Source organism: Morone saxatilis, unplaced genomic scaffold (genome assembly GCF_004916995.1).
Source record: "Morone saxatilis isolate NCDOM2014 unplaced genomic scaffold, NCSU_SB_2.0 Contig2, whole genome shotgun sequence".
Classification (NCBI taxonomy): domain Eukaryota; kingdom Metazoa; phylum Chordata; class Actinopteri; family Moronidae; genus Morone; species Morone saxatilis.
The window spans coordinates 13,996,522-14,016,021 of record NW_023339762.1 but is presented as its reverse complement, the minus strand read 5'-3'; the positions used below and the strand labels follow the sequence as shown (position 1 = coordinate 14,016,021).

The window sequence follows — 19,500 nt, the reverse complement described above, 5'->3', positions numbered from 1 at the left end:
TGTTTGCTGGTTTTCTTAGTCTTGCATGACAATAAATTTAATATGTTCAGGTTTGTACCATTAATCAGACTAAACAAGCAGTTTAAAGACATCAGCTTGAGCTCTGGGATCTTTACACTATTGTCTCTTTTGGTAAAATACTTATTATTATTAGTATTAAACTTGCTGTTCTCTTTGTCAAAGAAATACAGTAGCACCCTCTAAGGAAATGCCAGTTCCCAGTGGAGGTGATTACAGTTGAGGGAGGAGCAGGTAACAGTCGTGCTGCTCAAAGTATTTATCCAGGAAACGTTCAATGGAAAACCAGACTTCTTCTTAAGCTCTGCAGCAGACTCTGGAATTCTTTGCATTACACAGGCATGCTTCTTATCCCAAAAGGGAAAAGAGGGGAAATGTTTCTGTTAAAGATGACAGCAAAGAGTGGTTGACTGCTCCCCTGTTCTTGCTCATAACATAATGAAAAATTCATAAATCTCTTTTCATGTTTGTTGTTGTTTTTTTTTTTTTTTTTTTTTTTTTTTTTACAGAAGTACAGTAAAAAGGCTGCAGTGTTCACATTTTCCTAAAAAGAGTGCACATTCAAGCATGTTGGTCTCTTACCGGGACCATCGAGTAGGTCATCAGCATCAGCATATCCTTCTCGTCTTGGCTTTGTGTTGGTTTCTCCTGGTTTCTTCTGCTGCGGTGGAGCTTCTTCAGCTCTCCAGCCTGTGCGGGGTCTATGGGGAGGACTCCTGCCCGCAGGCTGCAGCTCTGTGACAGCGCCTGCATCTGGGCATCCAACCTGAGCAGCTCCTCTGTCAGCTCTCCCTGTCGAACCAGCAGGTACCCCAAACCTGCTGAGCTCAGGAGCAGCAGTGCACACATGCCCACCAGCAGCACTTTCCACGCAAGAAAAACTCCACTCCTCTCCTTCATGTTTGTGTCCTACTTACTGGTCCTCCACTGCAGAGTGATCTGGGCTCTGAAATTCACAAGCACATACAGCACATATCTGAACACCTGCCAACAGATGATACGTCAGAGAGGAACTACGCTGTAAGCTGTTGGAGAGGAATAAACATGTCAAAATCTGTCTGTAAGTACAGGGGGAACCACGTGGTTGCATTGCACAACAAGCATCTGGGAAACAGTTAAAGTCTAATAGGCCTTACTTGATAGAGGCAGTTAATGGACATATTTCCAGAATGACAAATCCTGCAGACAGTGTAGTGCTTCTCATCATTCTGGTGCTCTTCCTCTCAATATTGTCAACAGTCCGTCCTACACAAAATTACATGGAAGTGGAATAAATAAGTTGTGAACAAGGGGAACATTCTTCGGATCCACAAAAGAGCTTTCAGAGCGTTTTCAGTAAAAGGCTGTGCGTGTGTGGATGTACGTGTGTGTGTGTGCTGAAATATCCTTTTATGTGTTTTATGTATTGCAATATAAATTTACAAAAATAAAAACGTAAAATAATAGTTATAGTAATAGCAATTTCTTCTTCACTTTGACTGTAGATAATATGAAAGTGTCTCTATTTTACAAAAAGTTCCAATTATCCAGTTTAGTTTCTACCACAATGAGGAAAAGCAAGTTTTTCAGCCAACTTGGGATAAAAGCCCCCACCCAAACCCCTAAATGTGAGGCCAACATCTTGATCAACAGCATACCAGCTATTCATAGGTAGTGAGCTTAAAGGACAGCTCTTTATAAGTACATAACCTCTGCATTAACTGTTTTTTCTGTCTTTATAATTTTGCATCCATGCTCTCTTTTTTTAAGTACTGCAGCACTCACACTGTATTTTAATTATAAAGATGACATTTTCTCTCCTCTCTCTTTCCTTTTCTTTGACTGCTGGGTAAATGGTAAATCCCTGCTGCCTTTGACACAGGTCAGTCTGACCCAGCTGATTAATTTCCCCCTGAATAGCCTTCTCGCTTGCTGAATTGGACGGTGGGGTTTCTTTCTTTTGAACAAAGCTAAATGTGAAGTAAGCCCATCTAAAAAAAAAACTGATGCAGAGCACAACCGATGAAAGACCTGAAACTTTTACATTTGTACAAATGAAAGACACTTTTTCTTATTCTTCCTGAAGGTGCTTTGTGGTCTAGGCGTGCACTTTTATCTGGCCTGCCACGTAATGGTACTTGTACCTCCAAGTGGCAGGGTTCCTTAGCAACCAGTAAAGTGAGGGCTTAACCGAGGATTTATAAACACTTGCGATTTATTTGGTAGAAGAAAGTTAATCATCTCTAGAACCAGTGGAGAAGGCGCTGCATCTCTTCAAACTGCACTCTGACTTGTCAGCAGCAGGAAAGAACAAGAGGCGTACTGTAAGTACTATTCTTTGATCATTTAAATATTAAAATATTTGTAAACAATACTTTTAAAGATACTGCTTTAATGGTTTGAATATGTAAAAATATGTTGAACGTGAAATAGAAATTTGAGTCATGAAATTCAGTTGAAACTCTCTCTCATGTCTCTATTTAACTATGTTCTGTCACAGTATTTGTTCACAATTAAATCAGAAAATATGAACATATTCAGAAATGCAATGTTACTTTTATGAGGGAGGGCAACAATAATACAATAATAAGATTTAATAAGTGATAGATTCAAAATAAAAGTTTTTGCAGTCTGTAAGTACAAACATTAAAGGATAAAAGTTTGAATTCTTCTTAAGAAAAGAAACTTCCTTATCATCACTTCAGTTGGACCATGTATTCACCTGTAAACTCACATTTTTTAATTTAAATTTAGTATGATACACTGTGTTATAATAATTATGTAAATAGTCAGTTACTTTTGCAACTCAATGTATGTAATATCTTGGAAGAATACACTAATGTTACGAGCATGATAAACCTGACATTATGACATTAGAAAATAAGGGAATAATCTGTCATCCACCCTTACACCGTCTGATATCAGATGTTGAATCACATCACCAACACATGATATCATAATTATCATATTATGTGGGTGAATTTTGGCTTTTATGTGTGCCAGTGCTGAGTTACATCCCAGCCACGAAGGACAAGAGAATTACAAGGGATGAAAAGCAAGGCCATCCACATTTAAACATTGTTCGTTTTTGTTTTAACAAATAAATGAGCTTGGTTTGTCTGTTGGTTAAAAGAGAACGAACCTTATGATAACAGGTCAGCCAGCTCAGGTGTGAGTTCCTGGCTGGAGTTATGAATGGGATGCTGCCGCTGGATGCACTCACCATCTGCCCCATGATTGCTGATACACTGTCTGAAGTCACCACCGTCCTACTGCTGCTGCTGCTGCTGCTGCTGCTCTTCACTGCCTGCAGCCGAACAAACCGCTCACACATACCAGGTAAGAGGCTTCAGCTTCTGTTCTTTCACATAATTTGTATAGTTTGATCCACATGCAGAAGTGACTGCAGATGTAAACAGATAGAAGTAAAACAGGTTCTGTTTTAAAGAGGGACAGGGAAATTAGCTCCATAGTAAATAGTTCTGCATCAAATTATTGATGAAATAACATAATAGTTTATTGATTTCCATACAGGAGGTCATCTGTTTTCCCTTGCCCCTTACCACGCAGACATAAAAGCACATTAAATCATTACCTGTGTCTTTCTGTCAGGACCTTCCTTCTTGGCAGGACTAGGTCCTATTCTCTCCTACAGCAGATTCATCTGGACTGGGATAGGAACAGCGTGCAACTACTATAACAACAAATATGGCAGCATTGTCCGGGTCTGGATTAATGGCGAGGAGACCGTCATTCTGAGCAGGCAAGTCTTTTAAGAAAAAAAAACTGTTTATATTCACAATTTATCCCATAAATCTGTAGTAAGTCTGGCTGCTCTTGCAGGTCTTCAGCAGTGTATCATGTTCTGAGGAGCGCTCACTACACAGCCAGATTTGGGAGCAAAACAGGACTGGAGTGCATTGGGATGGAAGGGAGGGGAATCATTTTCAACAGTGATGTTCTACTCTGGAAAAAAGTGAGGACATATTTTTCTAAAGGTAAGCAATTACCTTCACAGAGAATAGAGTGAGAGCACTGTGGTATCTTTCACCTCTTTTTCTAGACATTTTCACATACCTAATAAGTAGGGGTTTAAACTCAGATTTTATGCATATGGTGGTGTGTTCTTTATACTAAGGGTTTTTCTAAAGTTAGATTTAAAAAATAGCAATATATTATATTGTGATACGATTCTTGCCAATACACAGCCCTACTAATAAGCTAACAAAAATAAATCCAACCCACTGCATCATTGTATTTGAATTATTGTACTGTTTCATGGTTGTTTTACAGCTCTGACAGGCCCCGGCCTCCAGAGGACTGTGGGAATCTGTGTGAGCTCCACAGCCAAACACCTGGACCGCCTGCAGGAGATGACCAAACCCTCAGGACATGTGGACTCCCTCAATCTGCTAAGAGCCGTAGTGGTGGACATTTCCAACAGGCTTTTCCTCAGGGTGCCACTGAATGGTCAGCTGCTTGTTCACTGTCAGTAAATATATTTCCAGTTCTTGCACTGATGCCTGCTGCTCCTAACTCTGTTTTTTGTTCCTCAAAACTCAGAAAAAGACTTGCTGATGAAAATCCAAAGCTACTTTGAGACCTGGCAAACAGTTCTAATAAAGCCTGATATATTTTTCAAGATTGGATGGCTGTACAACAAGCATAAGAGAGCAGCGTAAGATTGTCACACTTCACAATAATTCAGCATTTGGCTTGTGGTTTCTTCAACCTAATCTTTGTGGTGCTTTTTGTGCCAACAGCCAAGAGCTGCAAGACGCGATGGAGAGCCTTCTTGAAATCAAAAGAAAGATTATAAATGAGTCTGAGAAGTTGGATGATGATCTTGACTTTGCAACAGAGCTCATCTTTGCTCAAGTTTGTCTCTTTTTATAAATAGTTACCACCTGTGTCGCAGAGTTGGTGTCATGTGTTTGCTGGGCTCTGCATACCTTACATTGTCTTTTTAACAGAACCTCGGAGAGCTTTCAGGAGATAATGTCAGGCAGTGTGTGCTGGAGATGGTGATTGCAGCGCCTGACACGCTTTCCATCAGCCTCTTCTTCATGCTGATGCTGCTGAAACAAAACCCAGATGTAGAGCTGAGGATAGTCGAGGAGATGAACGGTGTCTTGAGTAAGCGCTGTGTTAATCTCAGTTTCACCCTCTGACAGGTAAAAATGAAACAATACTAAACAATCAATGAATGCTGCTGAATTTTCATTTCCAGGTGCAAAAGGTTCTGAAAACATCGATTATCAAAGGTTGAAAGTGCTGGAGAGTTTCATCAATGAGTCTCTGAGGTTTCATCCTGTGGTTGATTTCACGATGCGAAAAGCTCTGGAAAATGACACCATCGAAGGCATTAAGATTACAAAAGGAACAAACATCATTCTCAACATTGGTCTCATGCATAAGACTGAATTCTTTCCAAAACCCAAAGAGTTCAGCCTGATGAACTTTGATAAAACAGTAAGACAGGTGATTGCTGTGCAACAATATGTGGCTCTTAGAAACAAAAACAACAGCTGAGTCTTTACCTCTTCTGTTTGGCAGGTTCCCAGTCGTTTCTTCCAGCCCTTCGGCTGCGGGCCTCGTTCCTGCGTGGGCAAACAAATCGCCATGGTGATGATGAAGGCCATTCTGGTCACTCTGTTGTCTCGCTATACAGTGTGTCCTCGCCAAGGCTGCACCCTCAACAGCATCAGGCAGACCAACAACCTGTCGCAGCAGCCTGTGGAGGACGAGAACAGCCTGGCCATGCGCTTTATCCCTCGAACAGCACAACCTTCACACAGTCAGCACTGAGACACAGAGGGTTTTGGTGGAAACTACTATAGTATTGCCTGTGTTTTAAATATGTAGCCGATATAATGAAGGCAATGGGGCTGGTGAGCTGATATTCCCTGAACAAGTTATACAAATGTGCAAAAAGACAAACTCTGGTACTCTGTTGCCTACATTGACATCAAGGGCCTCTAAGAGAATACGGTTGAAGGTTTTAGCCAAAAGAAGAGTGGCAGGATGATCTTCTGACTCATAGGATGCAATATGGAAAATGCAGAGGGATATAGATTATGTTTAATTGTCCTCAGAGGTCACAAAATAATTATGACCTGGACTGAGGCGAAGCTACTTTTTCATTTTGTTAATCCCAGTTTAATTTTGTTGATGATGATGCTGTTATCATGTCATATTTATATTTTACATATGGTGTGCGTTTCCTTTAGCATTATAGAGGTTACCGTATTAAACATGATCAAAGTTATGGTATAGTGAACAGTGTTAGATGTAAACATGTAATAATTTCAGCACACACTGGGATGTGCAAAAAATAGGGAAAAAAATGCAGGAAATAACATTAGAAAATGTTAATAAAAATGGGTAATATCCCTCTTTCCTGCATATGTTCTGTTTCATAGCTATTACAGATGTATCATCAATAATCAAGGAGTCAAAATCAAGTTAATTTACATGTGTTGAATTTATTCATAAGTTAGCAGAATGTAGTGACAGGCACTCTAAGAAACATTGATTTTCTCTGTACCACAGGCACAAATCAAACACGCCACCTTGGCATTAGAACATAAGGCGTTGGGTTAAAGTTTTAGACGCATTGTTAGCTTCACGCTGTGCTTCAAATCAGGACACAGGCAAAAACAAAAAAAAAAAAAAGGTAAACTTTCCCTTCAGGTTGAATTAAATAAAACAAGCTGAGACAAATCAGATCTGACACACAATAATCAAACAGCACAATGATTTTTTTTTTCCTTTCAGAGAAGTGAATATAAAATATTTTCTGTAAGAATATAAATCCAATAAATATGTTAATACTGCATTGATACAAAAATATAATAATCAAAGACTGCTAAAATCCACCTCTCACCGGAACTGACAAACCACAAACATGAGTGCATAGATAATCATATCACACAGAAGGCAGCATCTGCAAAACATGAGGGAAAACTAAAATGCTCCTCATCAGAATGACAAACGGACAACACGGACATCGCAGAGTGAGATCTTCATTGCTACATTTAAGACAAAATACTTTCATCACAGATGTAAGACATACGTGTAACTGCTGCAGTCAGAGGTTAATGTCAGCTTAATGTAACCCTTTAGACAGACAGGGATGTAAACCTCTTTTTACTTCAGCAGCAAAGACGAGCAGGTTCTTTACTCAAAAGCAGCTCACTGTAAATATTAGTTTAAACTGTTTCCATACCACAAATAACAAGCAATTCATTTGGTACTCTTAAAAGATATCAATATATTCCCTGTGCTACTCCAAAAACACCTAATAAATGACATCAACCAGTCCAAAGCAAGAATTTGTGTTGTTTCCATTTCAATCAGTATTGCTTCAATCAGTATTGATGAACTTGAAAAGAACTAAACATTTTAGTTAATACCAGCAATGAAAGGAGCAGTGTGTAGGATTTAGTTTCATCTAGCAGTGTAGTTACAGACCCTCCACTTCCAAGCGTGAAGGAGAAACTATCTATAGCCTCCTATAGTTTTTGTTTGTCCCTTCTGGGCTACTGTAGAAACATGGCTGGCTCCCTGGAAGGTGACCCGCTGCAACTGCAGATATAAAAGGCTCATTCCAAAGTAACAAAAACATAACAATTCCTATATTACACATGAATGAAAACCTATGAATCTTAAATTTAATTTCTGCCAATAGAGCCTCCTAAATGTTACACACTGGAACTTTAAGGTGCTAATGAAGAAAAGAGATGACCTTTGTATGTATTTGTTCTGTCTGTCATGATCATTCTAACCAAGAAAATGTAACTATGTTTTAAAATCATGTCACAAATCAGTAATCTCTGGTTATTAGCATGCAGACCAGGGGGGTGCAAAAAACAACTGTAGAAATTCATTATTTTCCAATAATATCAAACTTAACATTCATTTCCCTCACAATGTTTCAAACATTGAAGTTTTCAAGTCATTATGGAGCCCTGTCATCATCTTAAGACATAAGTGTTATTCTGAAATGTCAAACACCCACAGAAGGTTAAAAACACAATATCTTGGCCCTGAGGTTTTTATCAACCATGACTTCCAAACTATGGATTTCCACTAATTTGTTAAAAATAAATGATTCAAAAGCAAATCCTGCTGTGTAACTTACATTGGAAGTGACAAACAAATGTGAATATAAAGATGAGAATGCACATCAGATGTTCTGTCTCCTGTTCTGTTCTGTTCTGTTCTGTTCTGTTCTGCACTGCTGCTCTGTGTCCCTTCCTCTGCAGTGGTTGAGGGTCAGGTGATCGTGTTGCTCAGTGGAGTCAGTAGAGGTGTTGCAGTCGGGGTCAGTGCTCCTGTAAAGCTCTCTGACAGTGGTAGATCAGGCAGTCGGGAAGCTCAGGGACAGGAGAGCGCAGCCACACAGCCAGCGTTCCCGCATGCACACGACAGTGCATCAGACATGGCTGATCCTGGAGGAGCCGGCAAGCTACAATACCTTCCATACCTGTAAGACATATGAATAAATGTTCACTAATAGTGTAGAACTCATGGGAATTGTAGGTTGCATTTAACACACATCAACCTATTGGTTAAGAACTGCACCTTTCACATATTTATGTACATATCAACTATTTTAAAATATTCATACTCATGTTATGAGATGCCCTAAAATAATAGTAACAAAACTATTGACTTGAACATGATGGTGGAACAAGTGAGTAAGTGGATCTTGATTTTCAAAGACTAACCAGGCACTGGGGCTGCTTCAGCCTGAAGCCCTATGAACAATGTTTATCTGTAATCCTCTGTTAAAACAATATAATAATAATTCTTTCTAACTTGAGAGCAACTTATTGAGCAATTAATGGCTAATTATTCATTTATTTATTATTATTTTAAATATACTGCCAGCAGTACCAGGTGAGCTATCTGGGCACCCACAAGTTATTTATAAGGCAATAAGCTCTTAATAAGAACTGCTTTGTAGTGGCGTTGAATGTACATGTTCAAATATGACCATATGTCCAATGTATATTTTGTGCATCTGTATGTTTTTTCTAGTGATACATAGGCATGGGTGAGCAAATTTCCCATCTCTGACATTTCAGTTTAGAGATGAATGTCTGGTCACCTATGATTTCCACGACATGAAGATGAAGTTTCTTCTTCAGCACGTTCAGAGTGGCTGCGAGAGATTGCTGGCCTTCACTTATCAGCGTCAGGTTCTGCTTTGTATCGTGAGAGAAGGCCAGCCACATTGTCCCATACTCTTCTGTGGACACAGTCAAAGGTCTGAAGGAAGAAAATTACAGTAAGCCACTAATAATCTCTGCTCAGCAATACATAAAAGAAGAAAATCTTTCACCTGATGAAGCTGGTTAGAGGCAGTTTGTATGAGAACTGGACTGACTGAGGCGTCCCAACAGGCAGCTGGTAAGATACCATCCCAACTACTTCAACATGGACTGAAGGCCTCTTCACAGTCAGGGAATACTGACACACTGCTACACCGTGGCTTCTCACCTCCTGCACTGGACTGTCACACACACAGGATACCTGCAAAAAAAAAATCAACAGAAATGTCCTTTTCATGCCAAAGACCAATAAAAAGATAACACGACTAATACATTTATGCTCAATAATTACTGTACCTCAAGTTCATCTGAGTCAAGCTCTAGTAGTATCTGTTGAATTTCAGAGTCAGAGGAGTTGTAAATGAAAATAACTAGCGATAAAGAATCTTCTTTCTGCATGTGACAGGCTGAGAGATCCAGGCTTTGGTTGGAGCACAGAGGAGTGATTTCTGAGTGGGGGAGGCCAGAGAACTCTGCAGGAAGATGAGTACTGAGACACAAGTCTTTAGGTCTGTCTGGGTCCTCGTGTGGAGTAGGATTGGCAGCTACAGCAACGCCGTTATCCCTAATGAGAGAGGGGTTACTTCGCTTTATGTCACTCTCAGCTAACTCTACATCACAGGTGCCATTTGCAGTAGTTAGATCCTCAGAGAGCTCAGATGTCTGTGTCAGTGAAGAAACATCCAGCTCTGAGGTGATGTTGGAGTCCAGGAGGTTGTCACACAGCAAGTTATCCACTGTACTCGGAGTAGAGACGAGGGAGTTGGACATCTGCTCGCTGGCAGCCGAGGACGAGCCCGGACCTTGGGCTTTTCTTCTGAATCGCTGGGGTGTCGGCTCAGATTTTCCCATCTGCTAAAAGAAAAAGGTTTTAGTTGTAAGACATGTTTTTGTAGATGTATATTTTTTGAAATGATTGCCACAAAGTCAAGTTTTACAGTAAACATTGCAAAGGGCTGCAAAATCTCATCAGAACAGCTGAGATTTATAGAGCGAGTAGATCCTGTGTAGAGCTGAAATGATTAATCAGCTATTTTGATTACTGATTAATCATTTAAATCACATTTTGCTGTTCCAGGTTTTCAACTGTGACAATTTGCTGCTTTTCTTTGTCTTGTGTGAAAATTACTTAAATATCTTAGGCCTTTGGACTGTTGAAGCATCTTCTGACATTTTATAGACCAAACGATTATCAGTTAATTAAGAACATGATTGTCAGATTAATCAATAATGAAGACAATTATTAATTGCAGTCTTAAAGGTGAGTGTGTAGGATTTAGTGGCATCTAGCAGTATAGTTTCTGATTGCAACGTTCTTGCCTCCTACTGTTGCTGCAAAACCTGCAAGAAATGCTAAAGGACCTTTCTAGAGCCAGTGTTTGGTTTTTTTGTTCTGGGCTACTGTAGAAACATAGCAGTTCAACATGGTGCACACCATAGAAGGGGACCTGCTCAATTAAAACAGCTCACCAGACACACAGAGCTCTGTAAACCCAGGCCGACAAACAGCGAAGAGGCCAGCTGCTGTTTCTCGTGTTCGGGCTCGGGGGTCGGTATCGGAGTGGGAGTCTGACTGTGGGAGCTGTCAGTCTCTCCCTGCTGGCTGGGTGATCGCAGGGGGCTGGGAAGCTCAACCTGGGCAGCCTCCTCCACAGACTCCCTCTGTGCCAAGTATCCCTCCTTCCCCCACACCCTCTTAACACCGTCCAGCTTCAGAGTTGTAGAGCTGAAACAAAAATAAAAAAGAATGAGTTCTAAACCGGCCATGCATTTGCGTGTAAACTATTTTAACTAAGACAGCATAAGAATATGTTTTGTGTTTACGTACCATCCCTTATGTGAGTGGTCGGTGCTATTGCCCGACAGACCAGAGCTCATGGATAACAGTGTAGGAGACTGCCTGTCTGCAATGCTGCAGGAGGACATGCTGATGGGCAGGGACAAGCCGTATGGCTCCAGGCTCAACGCTGACGCAGAGAACACAGTCAAGAACAAATTAACACAAGGCAGTGCTGCCAAATCTACCACAGTCTAAATGTTTTTCCTTTTCTTTTTTACCTTTTGCCTGAGCCAGTTCTTCCTGACGCTGATGGGGAGGCTTGTATGGAGCAGCACCAGCAGCCAACGCCTCTGACACAAATCCATCCAGAAATGACAGAGATGAATCCACCTGGAAACAACAACAACTGCAAGTTTAAACTTCTCCTTTAACGGGGAAAAGAAGATCATTTGGAAAGTTGTGCAGGACTAAAGGAGCAAACTAAAGACGTCATATCTGAATGCTTGCAAATATATCTCATATAACTTTTACACTTGATATGATTTAGAGGAAGCATTTGTGTGTTAAGAACATTATTCTTGTTGTACTTGTATCTAGTTGACTGAAACTGCATCCGATACTGAATGGAGTTTTGTGGTAAACCCAACCCAGCAGACTACTCTAGACATGCCCCTATGATTACAAATTAAATTATGATCCCCATTATTTCAATAAATATTGCCTTTGATCTAATCAACTGTGTGTTATGGAGGGCAAGTGTGTGCAGGTTTTGTTTTCATCCCTCAGATGATGAGCTCTAACTGCCAGAGAACAAAAACCACAAAGTTACATCATCTGCTGTGGATCCAGGAACTAAATCATCATGTTTTATTGTTTTTGGCATCTTACACCAAATGTTAACAGCAGCAGAAATTCAAAGTCTAACCACATGTTTTCATATTTTCAATGTACCATTGCAACATTAAAATGACAGAAAACTATATATTTTTACATGATTATTGTAATTCGGTAGCTCCGTATGTTCATATGTTACCTCCAGGGGTTTGAGCCCGGCGTCTCGGGGGACCACTCTGGCTCGTAGTTCAGAGTCTTGGCTGAGATGCTGAAGCTCCTGAGCTCTCTGCCTCAGTACTGTGTCCAGGGAGCTGCTGTATGTTTCAGAAACCTCCTTAGCCACAGAAACGCCCGCCGCGCCCTCACAGAGTTTGGTTATTGCCATGAGGACCCAGCTCTTGGTTTCACTGCTGGTGTTCTTTGTGTCCAACAGTTTGGACAGCAGCCTCAGGACTGTAGCCGGTTCAAGTTCCTCCCTTAAGTGGGAGTATTCACCAAGGACCTGTGCATGGTAGAGAAGGGACAGAATGTTACAGTACACAGTAAGTTACATTTTGAAAGACATGTAAAGAGTAGTAATGTGATTTTTATCTGTAAAAAAAAAGAAGTATAGTATAAGAGAATAAGAAGTATAATTTCATGTTTGCAACTCGTTTTTTTTTTTTACTCCTGTGACATTGTGTATTCTTGCATCATTACTGTAAAAGTTCACTCATGTATGTCCATCTAAGATTTTTAGGTGACCAGGATACTAGATATATATCATACTGACATTAGGATGTTACAGGCCAGCCTGCTGGCTGCATGAGATCTTCTCACCTCTGATCATCCATTAGGACACACACCAGCATGACTATGCTTTTATCATCTGGATTCAAAATCTGGATTTAAAAAAAAAAGTACCTGAGGAACTCAAGCCAGCCTTTTATGATATTTTCTAACAATGTTTTAAATTATTCCAATGCAATGAAATCCTCTTGTACTTTACTGTTGTTGTTTATGTCTGGAAATTGTAAAGTAATTGGTAATGTATGCTTCAAACCAAACGTTGTAAAGACAAATGTCAGACATTCTTCTCAGTGATTGTGACAGCGTGGTTAAGTTTGCTCATCAGAGTATCAGATTGTCATTTGCATCATTATTGTGTTTAATGGATGATATTCGCATATGATTTAACATAATACTGAAGTTGGTAAAATGATAATCTCATTTATTTGAATGTAATGAATAACCATTAGTTAATCTCCAAGGATTTATTCTGATTTGTTGTGGAGAGAAAGTAGTAAATGCTGATGTAACATGAGGTAGACTAACTGCAGCATGCAATTGTTGATAATAATGGCAGTGTGATATGTTTATTTTCTTCTCTTTTATGGGTTTTTATTTTATGGTTATCAACCCGACAAACTCCAGCAAATGAACTTTGAATGAAAGAACGAATGCTGTGGATTGTGAAAAACTCTACATACAAAGACAGAAGATTTAAAAAAGGAGTTAAGTAGTCCAGTGCATATGTTCTCCTATATAATAACTCAACCATTGTATTCCTTTTCCTTCTACTGCTTCTTGTTCTCATTATTATTACATGAGAATTATACAAACTGCTGATAGTGGTAATTGTGCAGACAGCACTCACCCAGCTGATGACTTGGAGGAAGCGCTGTGGCAGTTTGCCAGGCTCTCCTTGCAGTAGTGAAACATATGAATCCACAGCAAACAGCCTCAACTTCCTGTCTTCCTCCACGCTGTCAAATCCTGGGCCATTAAAGACACATTAGCACGACAAAATCCATCAATCAAAAGCAACATCAGTGTCAAATTACTGAATTATCACCACATAACAACAGTAGAGAATAAGTTGAGTGGTGTGGTTATCTCACCCTCAGACAGCAGTTTAAGGAAATTGTTTGGGATGTCAGGCTGCATCATGTCTCCACCCACTGAAAACACTGTGTTCATGGTCTCAATGAACCATTCATTGTCTGGTGCATATGTATAATGGTTTATAGGAAAATAATCAACACAACAGAGAGGAACTAACAGGGTATAAAAGATCGAACAGCATGTTATTAAAGGCTTGGATTTCTGTTTCTCAACTCAGAGAATTACTTATCATTTAGGCCTTGAACCGCCAGTAGAAGTCTACAGGAGAGTTATACATCTCTTTATGCTACACTCATAAAAATTAAAGCCTGGCAGATGTGGGTATTTTTTCAGGCCCATACCTACTTCAGAGCAGAAAAACTCTCCCATAACTGATACAGCGGCCCATATAGTGATTTTATTAATTAGACAGCTGCTTTCTCAAACAAATAAAATAATATATTTTTTAACGTTGATAATTTAACATATACATTGTCAAGCAATTCTGGTTGACCTTGCCGAGAGCTGCTGTTTTTCTCTTCATCTGTGCAGCTCGCCAGTTTTGTAAATCACAGCACACTCTGCTGGATAAACTTTGCAACGACACTAATGTATTACCACAAGCGTCACAGTTTTCATATTGGATAACATATACGCCAATACCAGCGATAGGCCAATAATGATCTACTCTATACGCTCTGATAAAAACAGTGTCTTCAACCTCTACCAGGTTTTATTGACTTTGTCTTTACTACATCTGTCAGAAGCAAGAATTTGTGCAAAATTAAGACGATCGATTCATTTTTTCAATATTTATATCAGCTTAATTAGATGACTGTTGTTTATTTTTGTAAGGGTTGTTCCTTTTTCCATGTGTACATTTAACAATGAGCGCTGTCTCCTGCTCGTAGTATCATCAACACACTTGGAAGGATATTTTTCCGCCAGTTCTGCCACCTTCCCCACCAGGTCAATAGTAGTGTAGTCATCTTTACTGATGCGCAGAAACTCAAGCATCTTCTCCACAATGACCATGACATTCTGGGCATTAGTGATCCGAAAGAGCAACTCCAGCGTCTACAAGAAAACAGGAAAAGGTTGATAATGCTGTAAACTCACAAATTACCAAACTCCAGCCAACCCCAGTAAACTGCCTCACCTCACGCTTGATGATGAGGTCGGGGTGATCGAGACACTCTATGATGGTCATCTGATGCTGCAGGGCCAGTTTAGGATCCTGCTGGACCACGTAGGTGAGGGCCTTCAAACCTACAGAAACACCAAATTAACCAATTTACTACAGTGAATGTCTGAAATCTTGACTGTCAATGAGAAAAATGACTTAAAGGTTTTCTTTGGATCTTACCGAGATATTTGAGATTAATCTTCGGCGACAGAACAAAGTTGCCAATGCACTTTGCAGCTTTTTCCAAAAGATCAGATTTGGGATGAATGGTGTAAATACATTTTACACACTCGTATAATATTGCTGGAAATGAAGAGAGAGAATTCAACAAGTGGTTAAAGAGAGTATTTAAATGATCTCAAACAACCAAATTTACAAGAACTGGCATACCATAGGTGATGTTATGATTCATCTCTGCTCTCCGTAAAGACTCGTCGAGGACTTCGTACATGATCTCACTTGTACTGTCAAACAAAGAACAGACATCTTGCAGGGATTCGAGTACAGAGCACAACCACATGACAGCACCAACAACCACTTCATCTGGGGACAAAATAAGTAATAATTACCTTTGGTCATTTTTCCCAAGTATTGACAGTATTCTGAGAAGCTGAATTTGCAGCCATGGAGCAGGGACACTGTGATAGTTGAAATCCATTGGCAGCTTTCCTCCCACCACTTGTTTCAGTATGGTGACAAAACTTGCCGTCAGGTCCTTATAACCTTCTGGATTCTCCTGTAACGAAAGAGGAATATGCAACACGACTGGATTACACCACTTTTAACTAAGATGTGTAATGACTTTTAAACGCAGTTAATGTTGTGGTGAAATAAAATAATTAAAGAAAAACGGATTACCTGGATCATCTGTAAGTAGATGTGTAGTGAGGCTGTCATGACACCAGGATCCTTGTCACACAGAGCTTTACGAAACTTGTTGTGGATGTGTTGAACTTGATTCGGTGCTATTAGGTAGAATTTATAAAGTGCCAGGACTGCTTTTCGTCTAATGATTTCTCTACAAATATGCAAAAAGAAATCCTTAAATATCATAACATTCAAGCAGATTTTTCATGCTCTAGTTTATCATATGAATAAATACACTTGAACGAACATGGCAACTAATCGGACTGGAAAGGAAAAGAGCATTTCTTACTTTGGGTGATTCAGTTTATCCTCAACAAGAGGAAGGATTGCAGGAATCATATCTTTGGGGAACATCTGGCTGACCACAGTTAGAGCCATGCACACTTCAATAAGATTTGAGCTCTGAAGGTCCTGAAAACAAAAAGAATACTTCAACATCCCTTATTCAGACACCAGATGACAAATGCTGAAAAGACTCAGCACCCACCTTTAATACAGTGTTCACAAGGAGAAGGAGCAGCTCATGACTTTCGTTCAGAAACAAAGACACAGCCAGATAACCTGCAAAGCCCAAAGCAGTGTCAGAAGATGCAGTCAATAAAGTTGTTGTGATGGAAAAAAACATGTGTTGTGTTGATCATGAGACTGAGTGAGTATTGCAGAATCATTGGGTAAGAATGCTGAGTAATGAATGAGCTTTTTTGAACAAGAACGTACCGACTCTTTTCTCCAGAGCAGTGCCTTGTTGAGCCAGTTTGATGGCGTGAATGTAGCTGAACGAAGCCTCATAACCGAGCATTTCACAGTAGATCGCTCGCACCATGAGCTCCTTCATCTGCCTCTGAAGAGAAAAAGTAAACACGTCAGGGATTTCAGGCGTCACCAGACCAAAAGTGAAAGACCGAAGTGGAAAATCCGGAGAATCGTACCATGGAGGTGTTGGGGGAAGACACCTGTTCTTTGATGGACGCTAGTTCACGGTGAATTAGTTTTTCTTCCTCCTGTACAGGGGAAACATGAAATGTAATCTTAATTGATCTTAATCCCAGATCAAATACATGTTGAAGGGGTTTGAATACTGTCTTCTGTGTTTGTATGGTAACTGCAGGCCTATGTATCTTTGTTTCTTGTCTTTTCTGAAAGACAAATTTCAGACTTGATCTCACAATACAGTATCATCATCACCATGTCAGATTTAACTTCCCTGCAATATATATTTTCATCTTTATTGAGAAAACATTCAAAAATACAATCAGCTCAGACATGCACTCAACATAATGGTGTACAAAGCAAATGAATACAAAATACTGACAATAATAGTGCAACACGGTTTGTGAATGAACAAGTGCTGCCAATGTGCAGCTGAAGCACTTGAACGCACCAACACATGATAAAAACATATAAACACAACCTTATATACAGTCACTGGTTGAAACCTATAAACACACCTTTACTGAGTTAGCTATATTAGTCAGCTAAGATAGATAGATTATAAATTATAGATAGATAGATAGATAGATAGATAGATACTTTATTTATCCCGAGGGAAATTCAAGTGCTAAGCTAACACCAGAGCCCATCACCAACAACGTCTCATTTCTCCTGAGCTTTCAGCCTTTAAAGGACACACTCACATGTTTGGACGTTAGCTCAGTGATCCCCCTGATGAGGTTTCCCAGTTTGGAGGTGGAGGACAGTTTTGCGGATCCGGGCTGAGAGTCTAAAGACAGGAGGCTCGGCAGAGCTGTCAGGGTCCTCTCCACAACGTCGCTCATTATGGCGGCGAACAGCTGGCTTTTGTCTTTCAAAATACACTCATGAACTCATCTATCCATCCCAGAGAGAGTCCCGTACGCAGAGTCGAAGACAGTTTGTCTGTTAAACATGTAAAAAGAGCTGAAGAGGTGAAGCGCTGGGTCGCCAGTCGGCCATTGTTTTGATTCAGCAGACTGCCGAGCCTCGTTCGCGACGTCACTTCCGCTTGTATTTGTGGAAACTTTATTAAAAAAACCTGTGACAAAGACGATGGCTCTTTATATTTATATTTATTTCTTTATATGTCTATGGTCTCAATATTACTGTAGACCGACAATAAAATAACAATAAGATTGGGTGAATAAAAACAACGAGAAAGTGGTGATATTCAAAACTCAGTTTATTATGTTTGTAATACTTTGATAAACAGTCCCTTGTATAACTGTACACTAAACTACAATAAAATAATTACAGTAAATATGAAATTACTTAATTATTGGACAACTGCATGAAAAGGAGGACATTCTAATGATTTTACCATTTTTATATGTAGATATCTAGCGGGGTACCACAGGTTCAGGGTGTCTGCAGTAACTCAGTGAGCACGTGGAGCAGTAAGTGGCCTCCACGGCTGGAAACAAACAGAAGTAAACCATGATTTAAAAACCATAGGGATGAAAGATCAACATCATGTATTTTATATTTATCTGTAAATGTGCTTTCTTTACATTAGAATAATATTGGCAGGTGAGTTACTGTGAAGAATGTAGACGGTTTGTTGGGCACACAAACTTTAATAAAACTACAATTTTGTACTTCTTTCATAATATTTTATTCCAATGCTCCTTCGTATCCAATATTATTTTTTATTCGCTTCAGACTAACGAATATTGATTCATTTCTACAAGCCAATCTAATCATCTTCACTATCCCTAACATTTATAGAGATGCCACAAATCCCCTGACTCCCATCTCTCTTTTCTCAGTCTAGTCTGAGTCTAACCTTCATATAAACCCTTCTGCTTCTCCTAGAGATGTATTTTGTTCCCTTATATCCCATTTTCTTCCACGGACTGCATTCCTCCATTATTTTATGTGCAAAAACAAATAAACAAACGAGTATTGTCCTTTATGTGGGCACATACAATACATCACTTTATTGTGTCACTTCTATCCTAGACGAATGCTCACTAATGTTGTTTTCTGCAATATACATTTTACATCTTAAGTTGTAACCATACGTACTTCTGTGAAATTTACTCTCAATCCTAATGTAATACAAGCGTGCCATTTGGTTTAATTGTTGTCTGGAATATGTAAATCTACCCTGGCCATGAAACTGGAGTATATACAATGCTATTGATATGCCCTATGTACAACCAAAACTGAGTGTCTATGTCTGTGATTGTACTCTAGCAAACAGTAAGTCTGTCTACCATTAAATCCTCTGTGGTGTCATCCTTAAGCCCAGATCTGGAAGGAAAAAAAGAAACATCGGACATTACAAGACATAACCAGAAAGGTTGCAAAGTCATCAGATCAGACAATGATAACGGACATCTCGTACCCGGAGAGTGTGGTCCCAGGAGCCTGTGCTGAAAGCCGTCCCATCAGGGGAAACTCGCAGCGTACTGACACGGTTCTCATGTCCAAACAGGATAGAGACCCGCGTTCCTTTGAGAACATCCCAAACATTTATGGTGTAGTCGTTGTAGCCGCCGAACAGTAGCCGTCCTGGAAGATAAAATAACACACATGCTTTTAAAAGGGTACCTCTACACAGAAAATATGGTCAATAATTGTTAGCTCTGATTGGCCGTTAAAGCTGCAGAAATGAACTTTTTGTCATATTTGACCAATATATCCTGACAGTAGAACAT

General features: G+C 39.7%; 4 protein-coding genes across 6 annotated transcripts in view; 1 reads left to right on the top strand and 3 right to left on the bottom strand.

Annotated features, from left to right (window-relative positions):
* LOC118330452 overlaps positions 1 to 3,733 on the bottom strand; it is a gene marked incomplete in the record, with an annotated part of 13,602 nt that extends 9,869 nt beyond the window's left edge. The window contains 3 exon segments of the mRNA XM_035664981.1: positions 601 to 964; positions 3,221 to 3,400; positions 3,593 to 3,733. Of these exon segments, the coding sequence (XP_035520874.1) occupies positions 601 to 918 (318 nt within the window).
* Positions 2,107 to 8,151, top strand: LOC118330460 (aromatase). 2 transcript variants are annotated; one of them, XM_035664994.1, is made up of 10 exons: positions 2,107 to 2,321; positions 3,153 to 3,336; positions 3,610 to 3,760; positions 3,841 to 3,995; positions 4,291 to 4,467; positions 4,561 to 4,675; positions 4,761 to 4,875; positions 4,971 to 5,133; positions 5,228 to 5,478; positions 5,554 to 8,151. In XM_035664994.1, exons 2-10 carry the CDS (start codon positions 3,189 to 3,191, stop codon positions 5,803 to 5,805), a joined length of 1,527 nt encoding a protein of 508 aa, XP_035520887.1. In that variant the 5' UTR covers positions 2,107 to 2,321; positions 3,153 to 3,188; the 3' UTR covers positions 5,806 to 8,151. The 2 variants fall into 2 exon arrangements, with proteins under 2 accessions (XP_035520887.1, XP_035520888.1); XM_035664995.1 differs by having other exon boundaries at positions 2,110 to 2,321; positions 5,228 to 5,469.
* ap4e1 (adaptor related protein complex 4 subunit epsilon 1) lies at positions 6,769 to 17,821 on the bottom strand. 2 transcript variants are annotated; one of them, XM_035664970.1, is made up of 21 exons: positions 17,500 to 17,821; positions 16,795 to 16,866; positions 16,583 to 16,706; positions 16,353 to 16,426; positions 16,155 to 16,276; positions 15,857 to 16,016; positions 15,568 to 15,734; positions 15,389 to 15,462; positions 15,179 to 15,301; positions 14,972 to 15,081; positions 14,750 to 14,889; positions 13,830 to 13,942; positions 13,586 to 13,704; positions 12,149 to 12,451; positions 11,394 to 11,505; positions 11,164 to 11,302; positions 10,806 to 11,061; positions 9,633 to 10,190; positions 9,347 to 9,537; positions 9,113 to 9,273; positions 6,769 to 8,485 (listed from the first exon to the last, which is right to left on the bottom strand). In XM_035664970.1, exons 1-21 carry the CDS (start codon positions 17,638 to 17,640, stop codon positions 8,325 to 8,327), a joined length of 3,420 nt encoding a protein of 1,139 aa, XP_035520863.1. In that variant the 5' UTR covers positions 17,641 to 17,821; the 3' UTR covers positions 6,769 to 8,324. The 2 variants fall into 2 exon arrangements, with proteins under 2 accessions (XP_035520863.1, XP_035520864.1); XM_035664971.1 differs by having other exon boundaries at positions 9,633 to 10,187.
* Positions 17,822 to 18,033: 212 nt separating this feature from the next.
* The window catches only part of gnb5a (guanine nucleotide binding protein (G protein), beta 5a), a 5,101-nt gene continuing 3,634 nt past the window's right edge, over positions 18,034 to 19,500 (bottom strand). Inside the window, exons 10-11 of the mRNA XM_035665001.1 lie at positions 19,188 to 19,354; positions 18,034 to 19,093 (exon numbers count right to left, since the gene is read on the bottom strand). Of these exons, the coding sequence (XP_035520894.1) occupies positions 19,082 to 19,093; positions 19,188 to 19,354 (179 nt within the window). The 3' untranslated portion in view covers positions 18,034 to 19,081. The remainder of the gene's footprint in view (positions 19,094 to 19,187; positions 19,355 to 19,500) is intronic.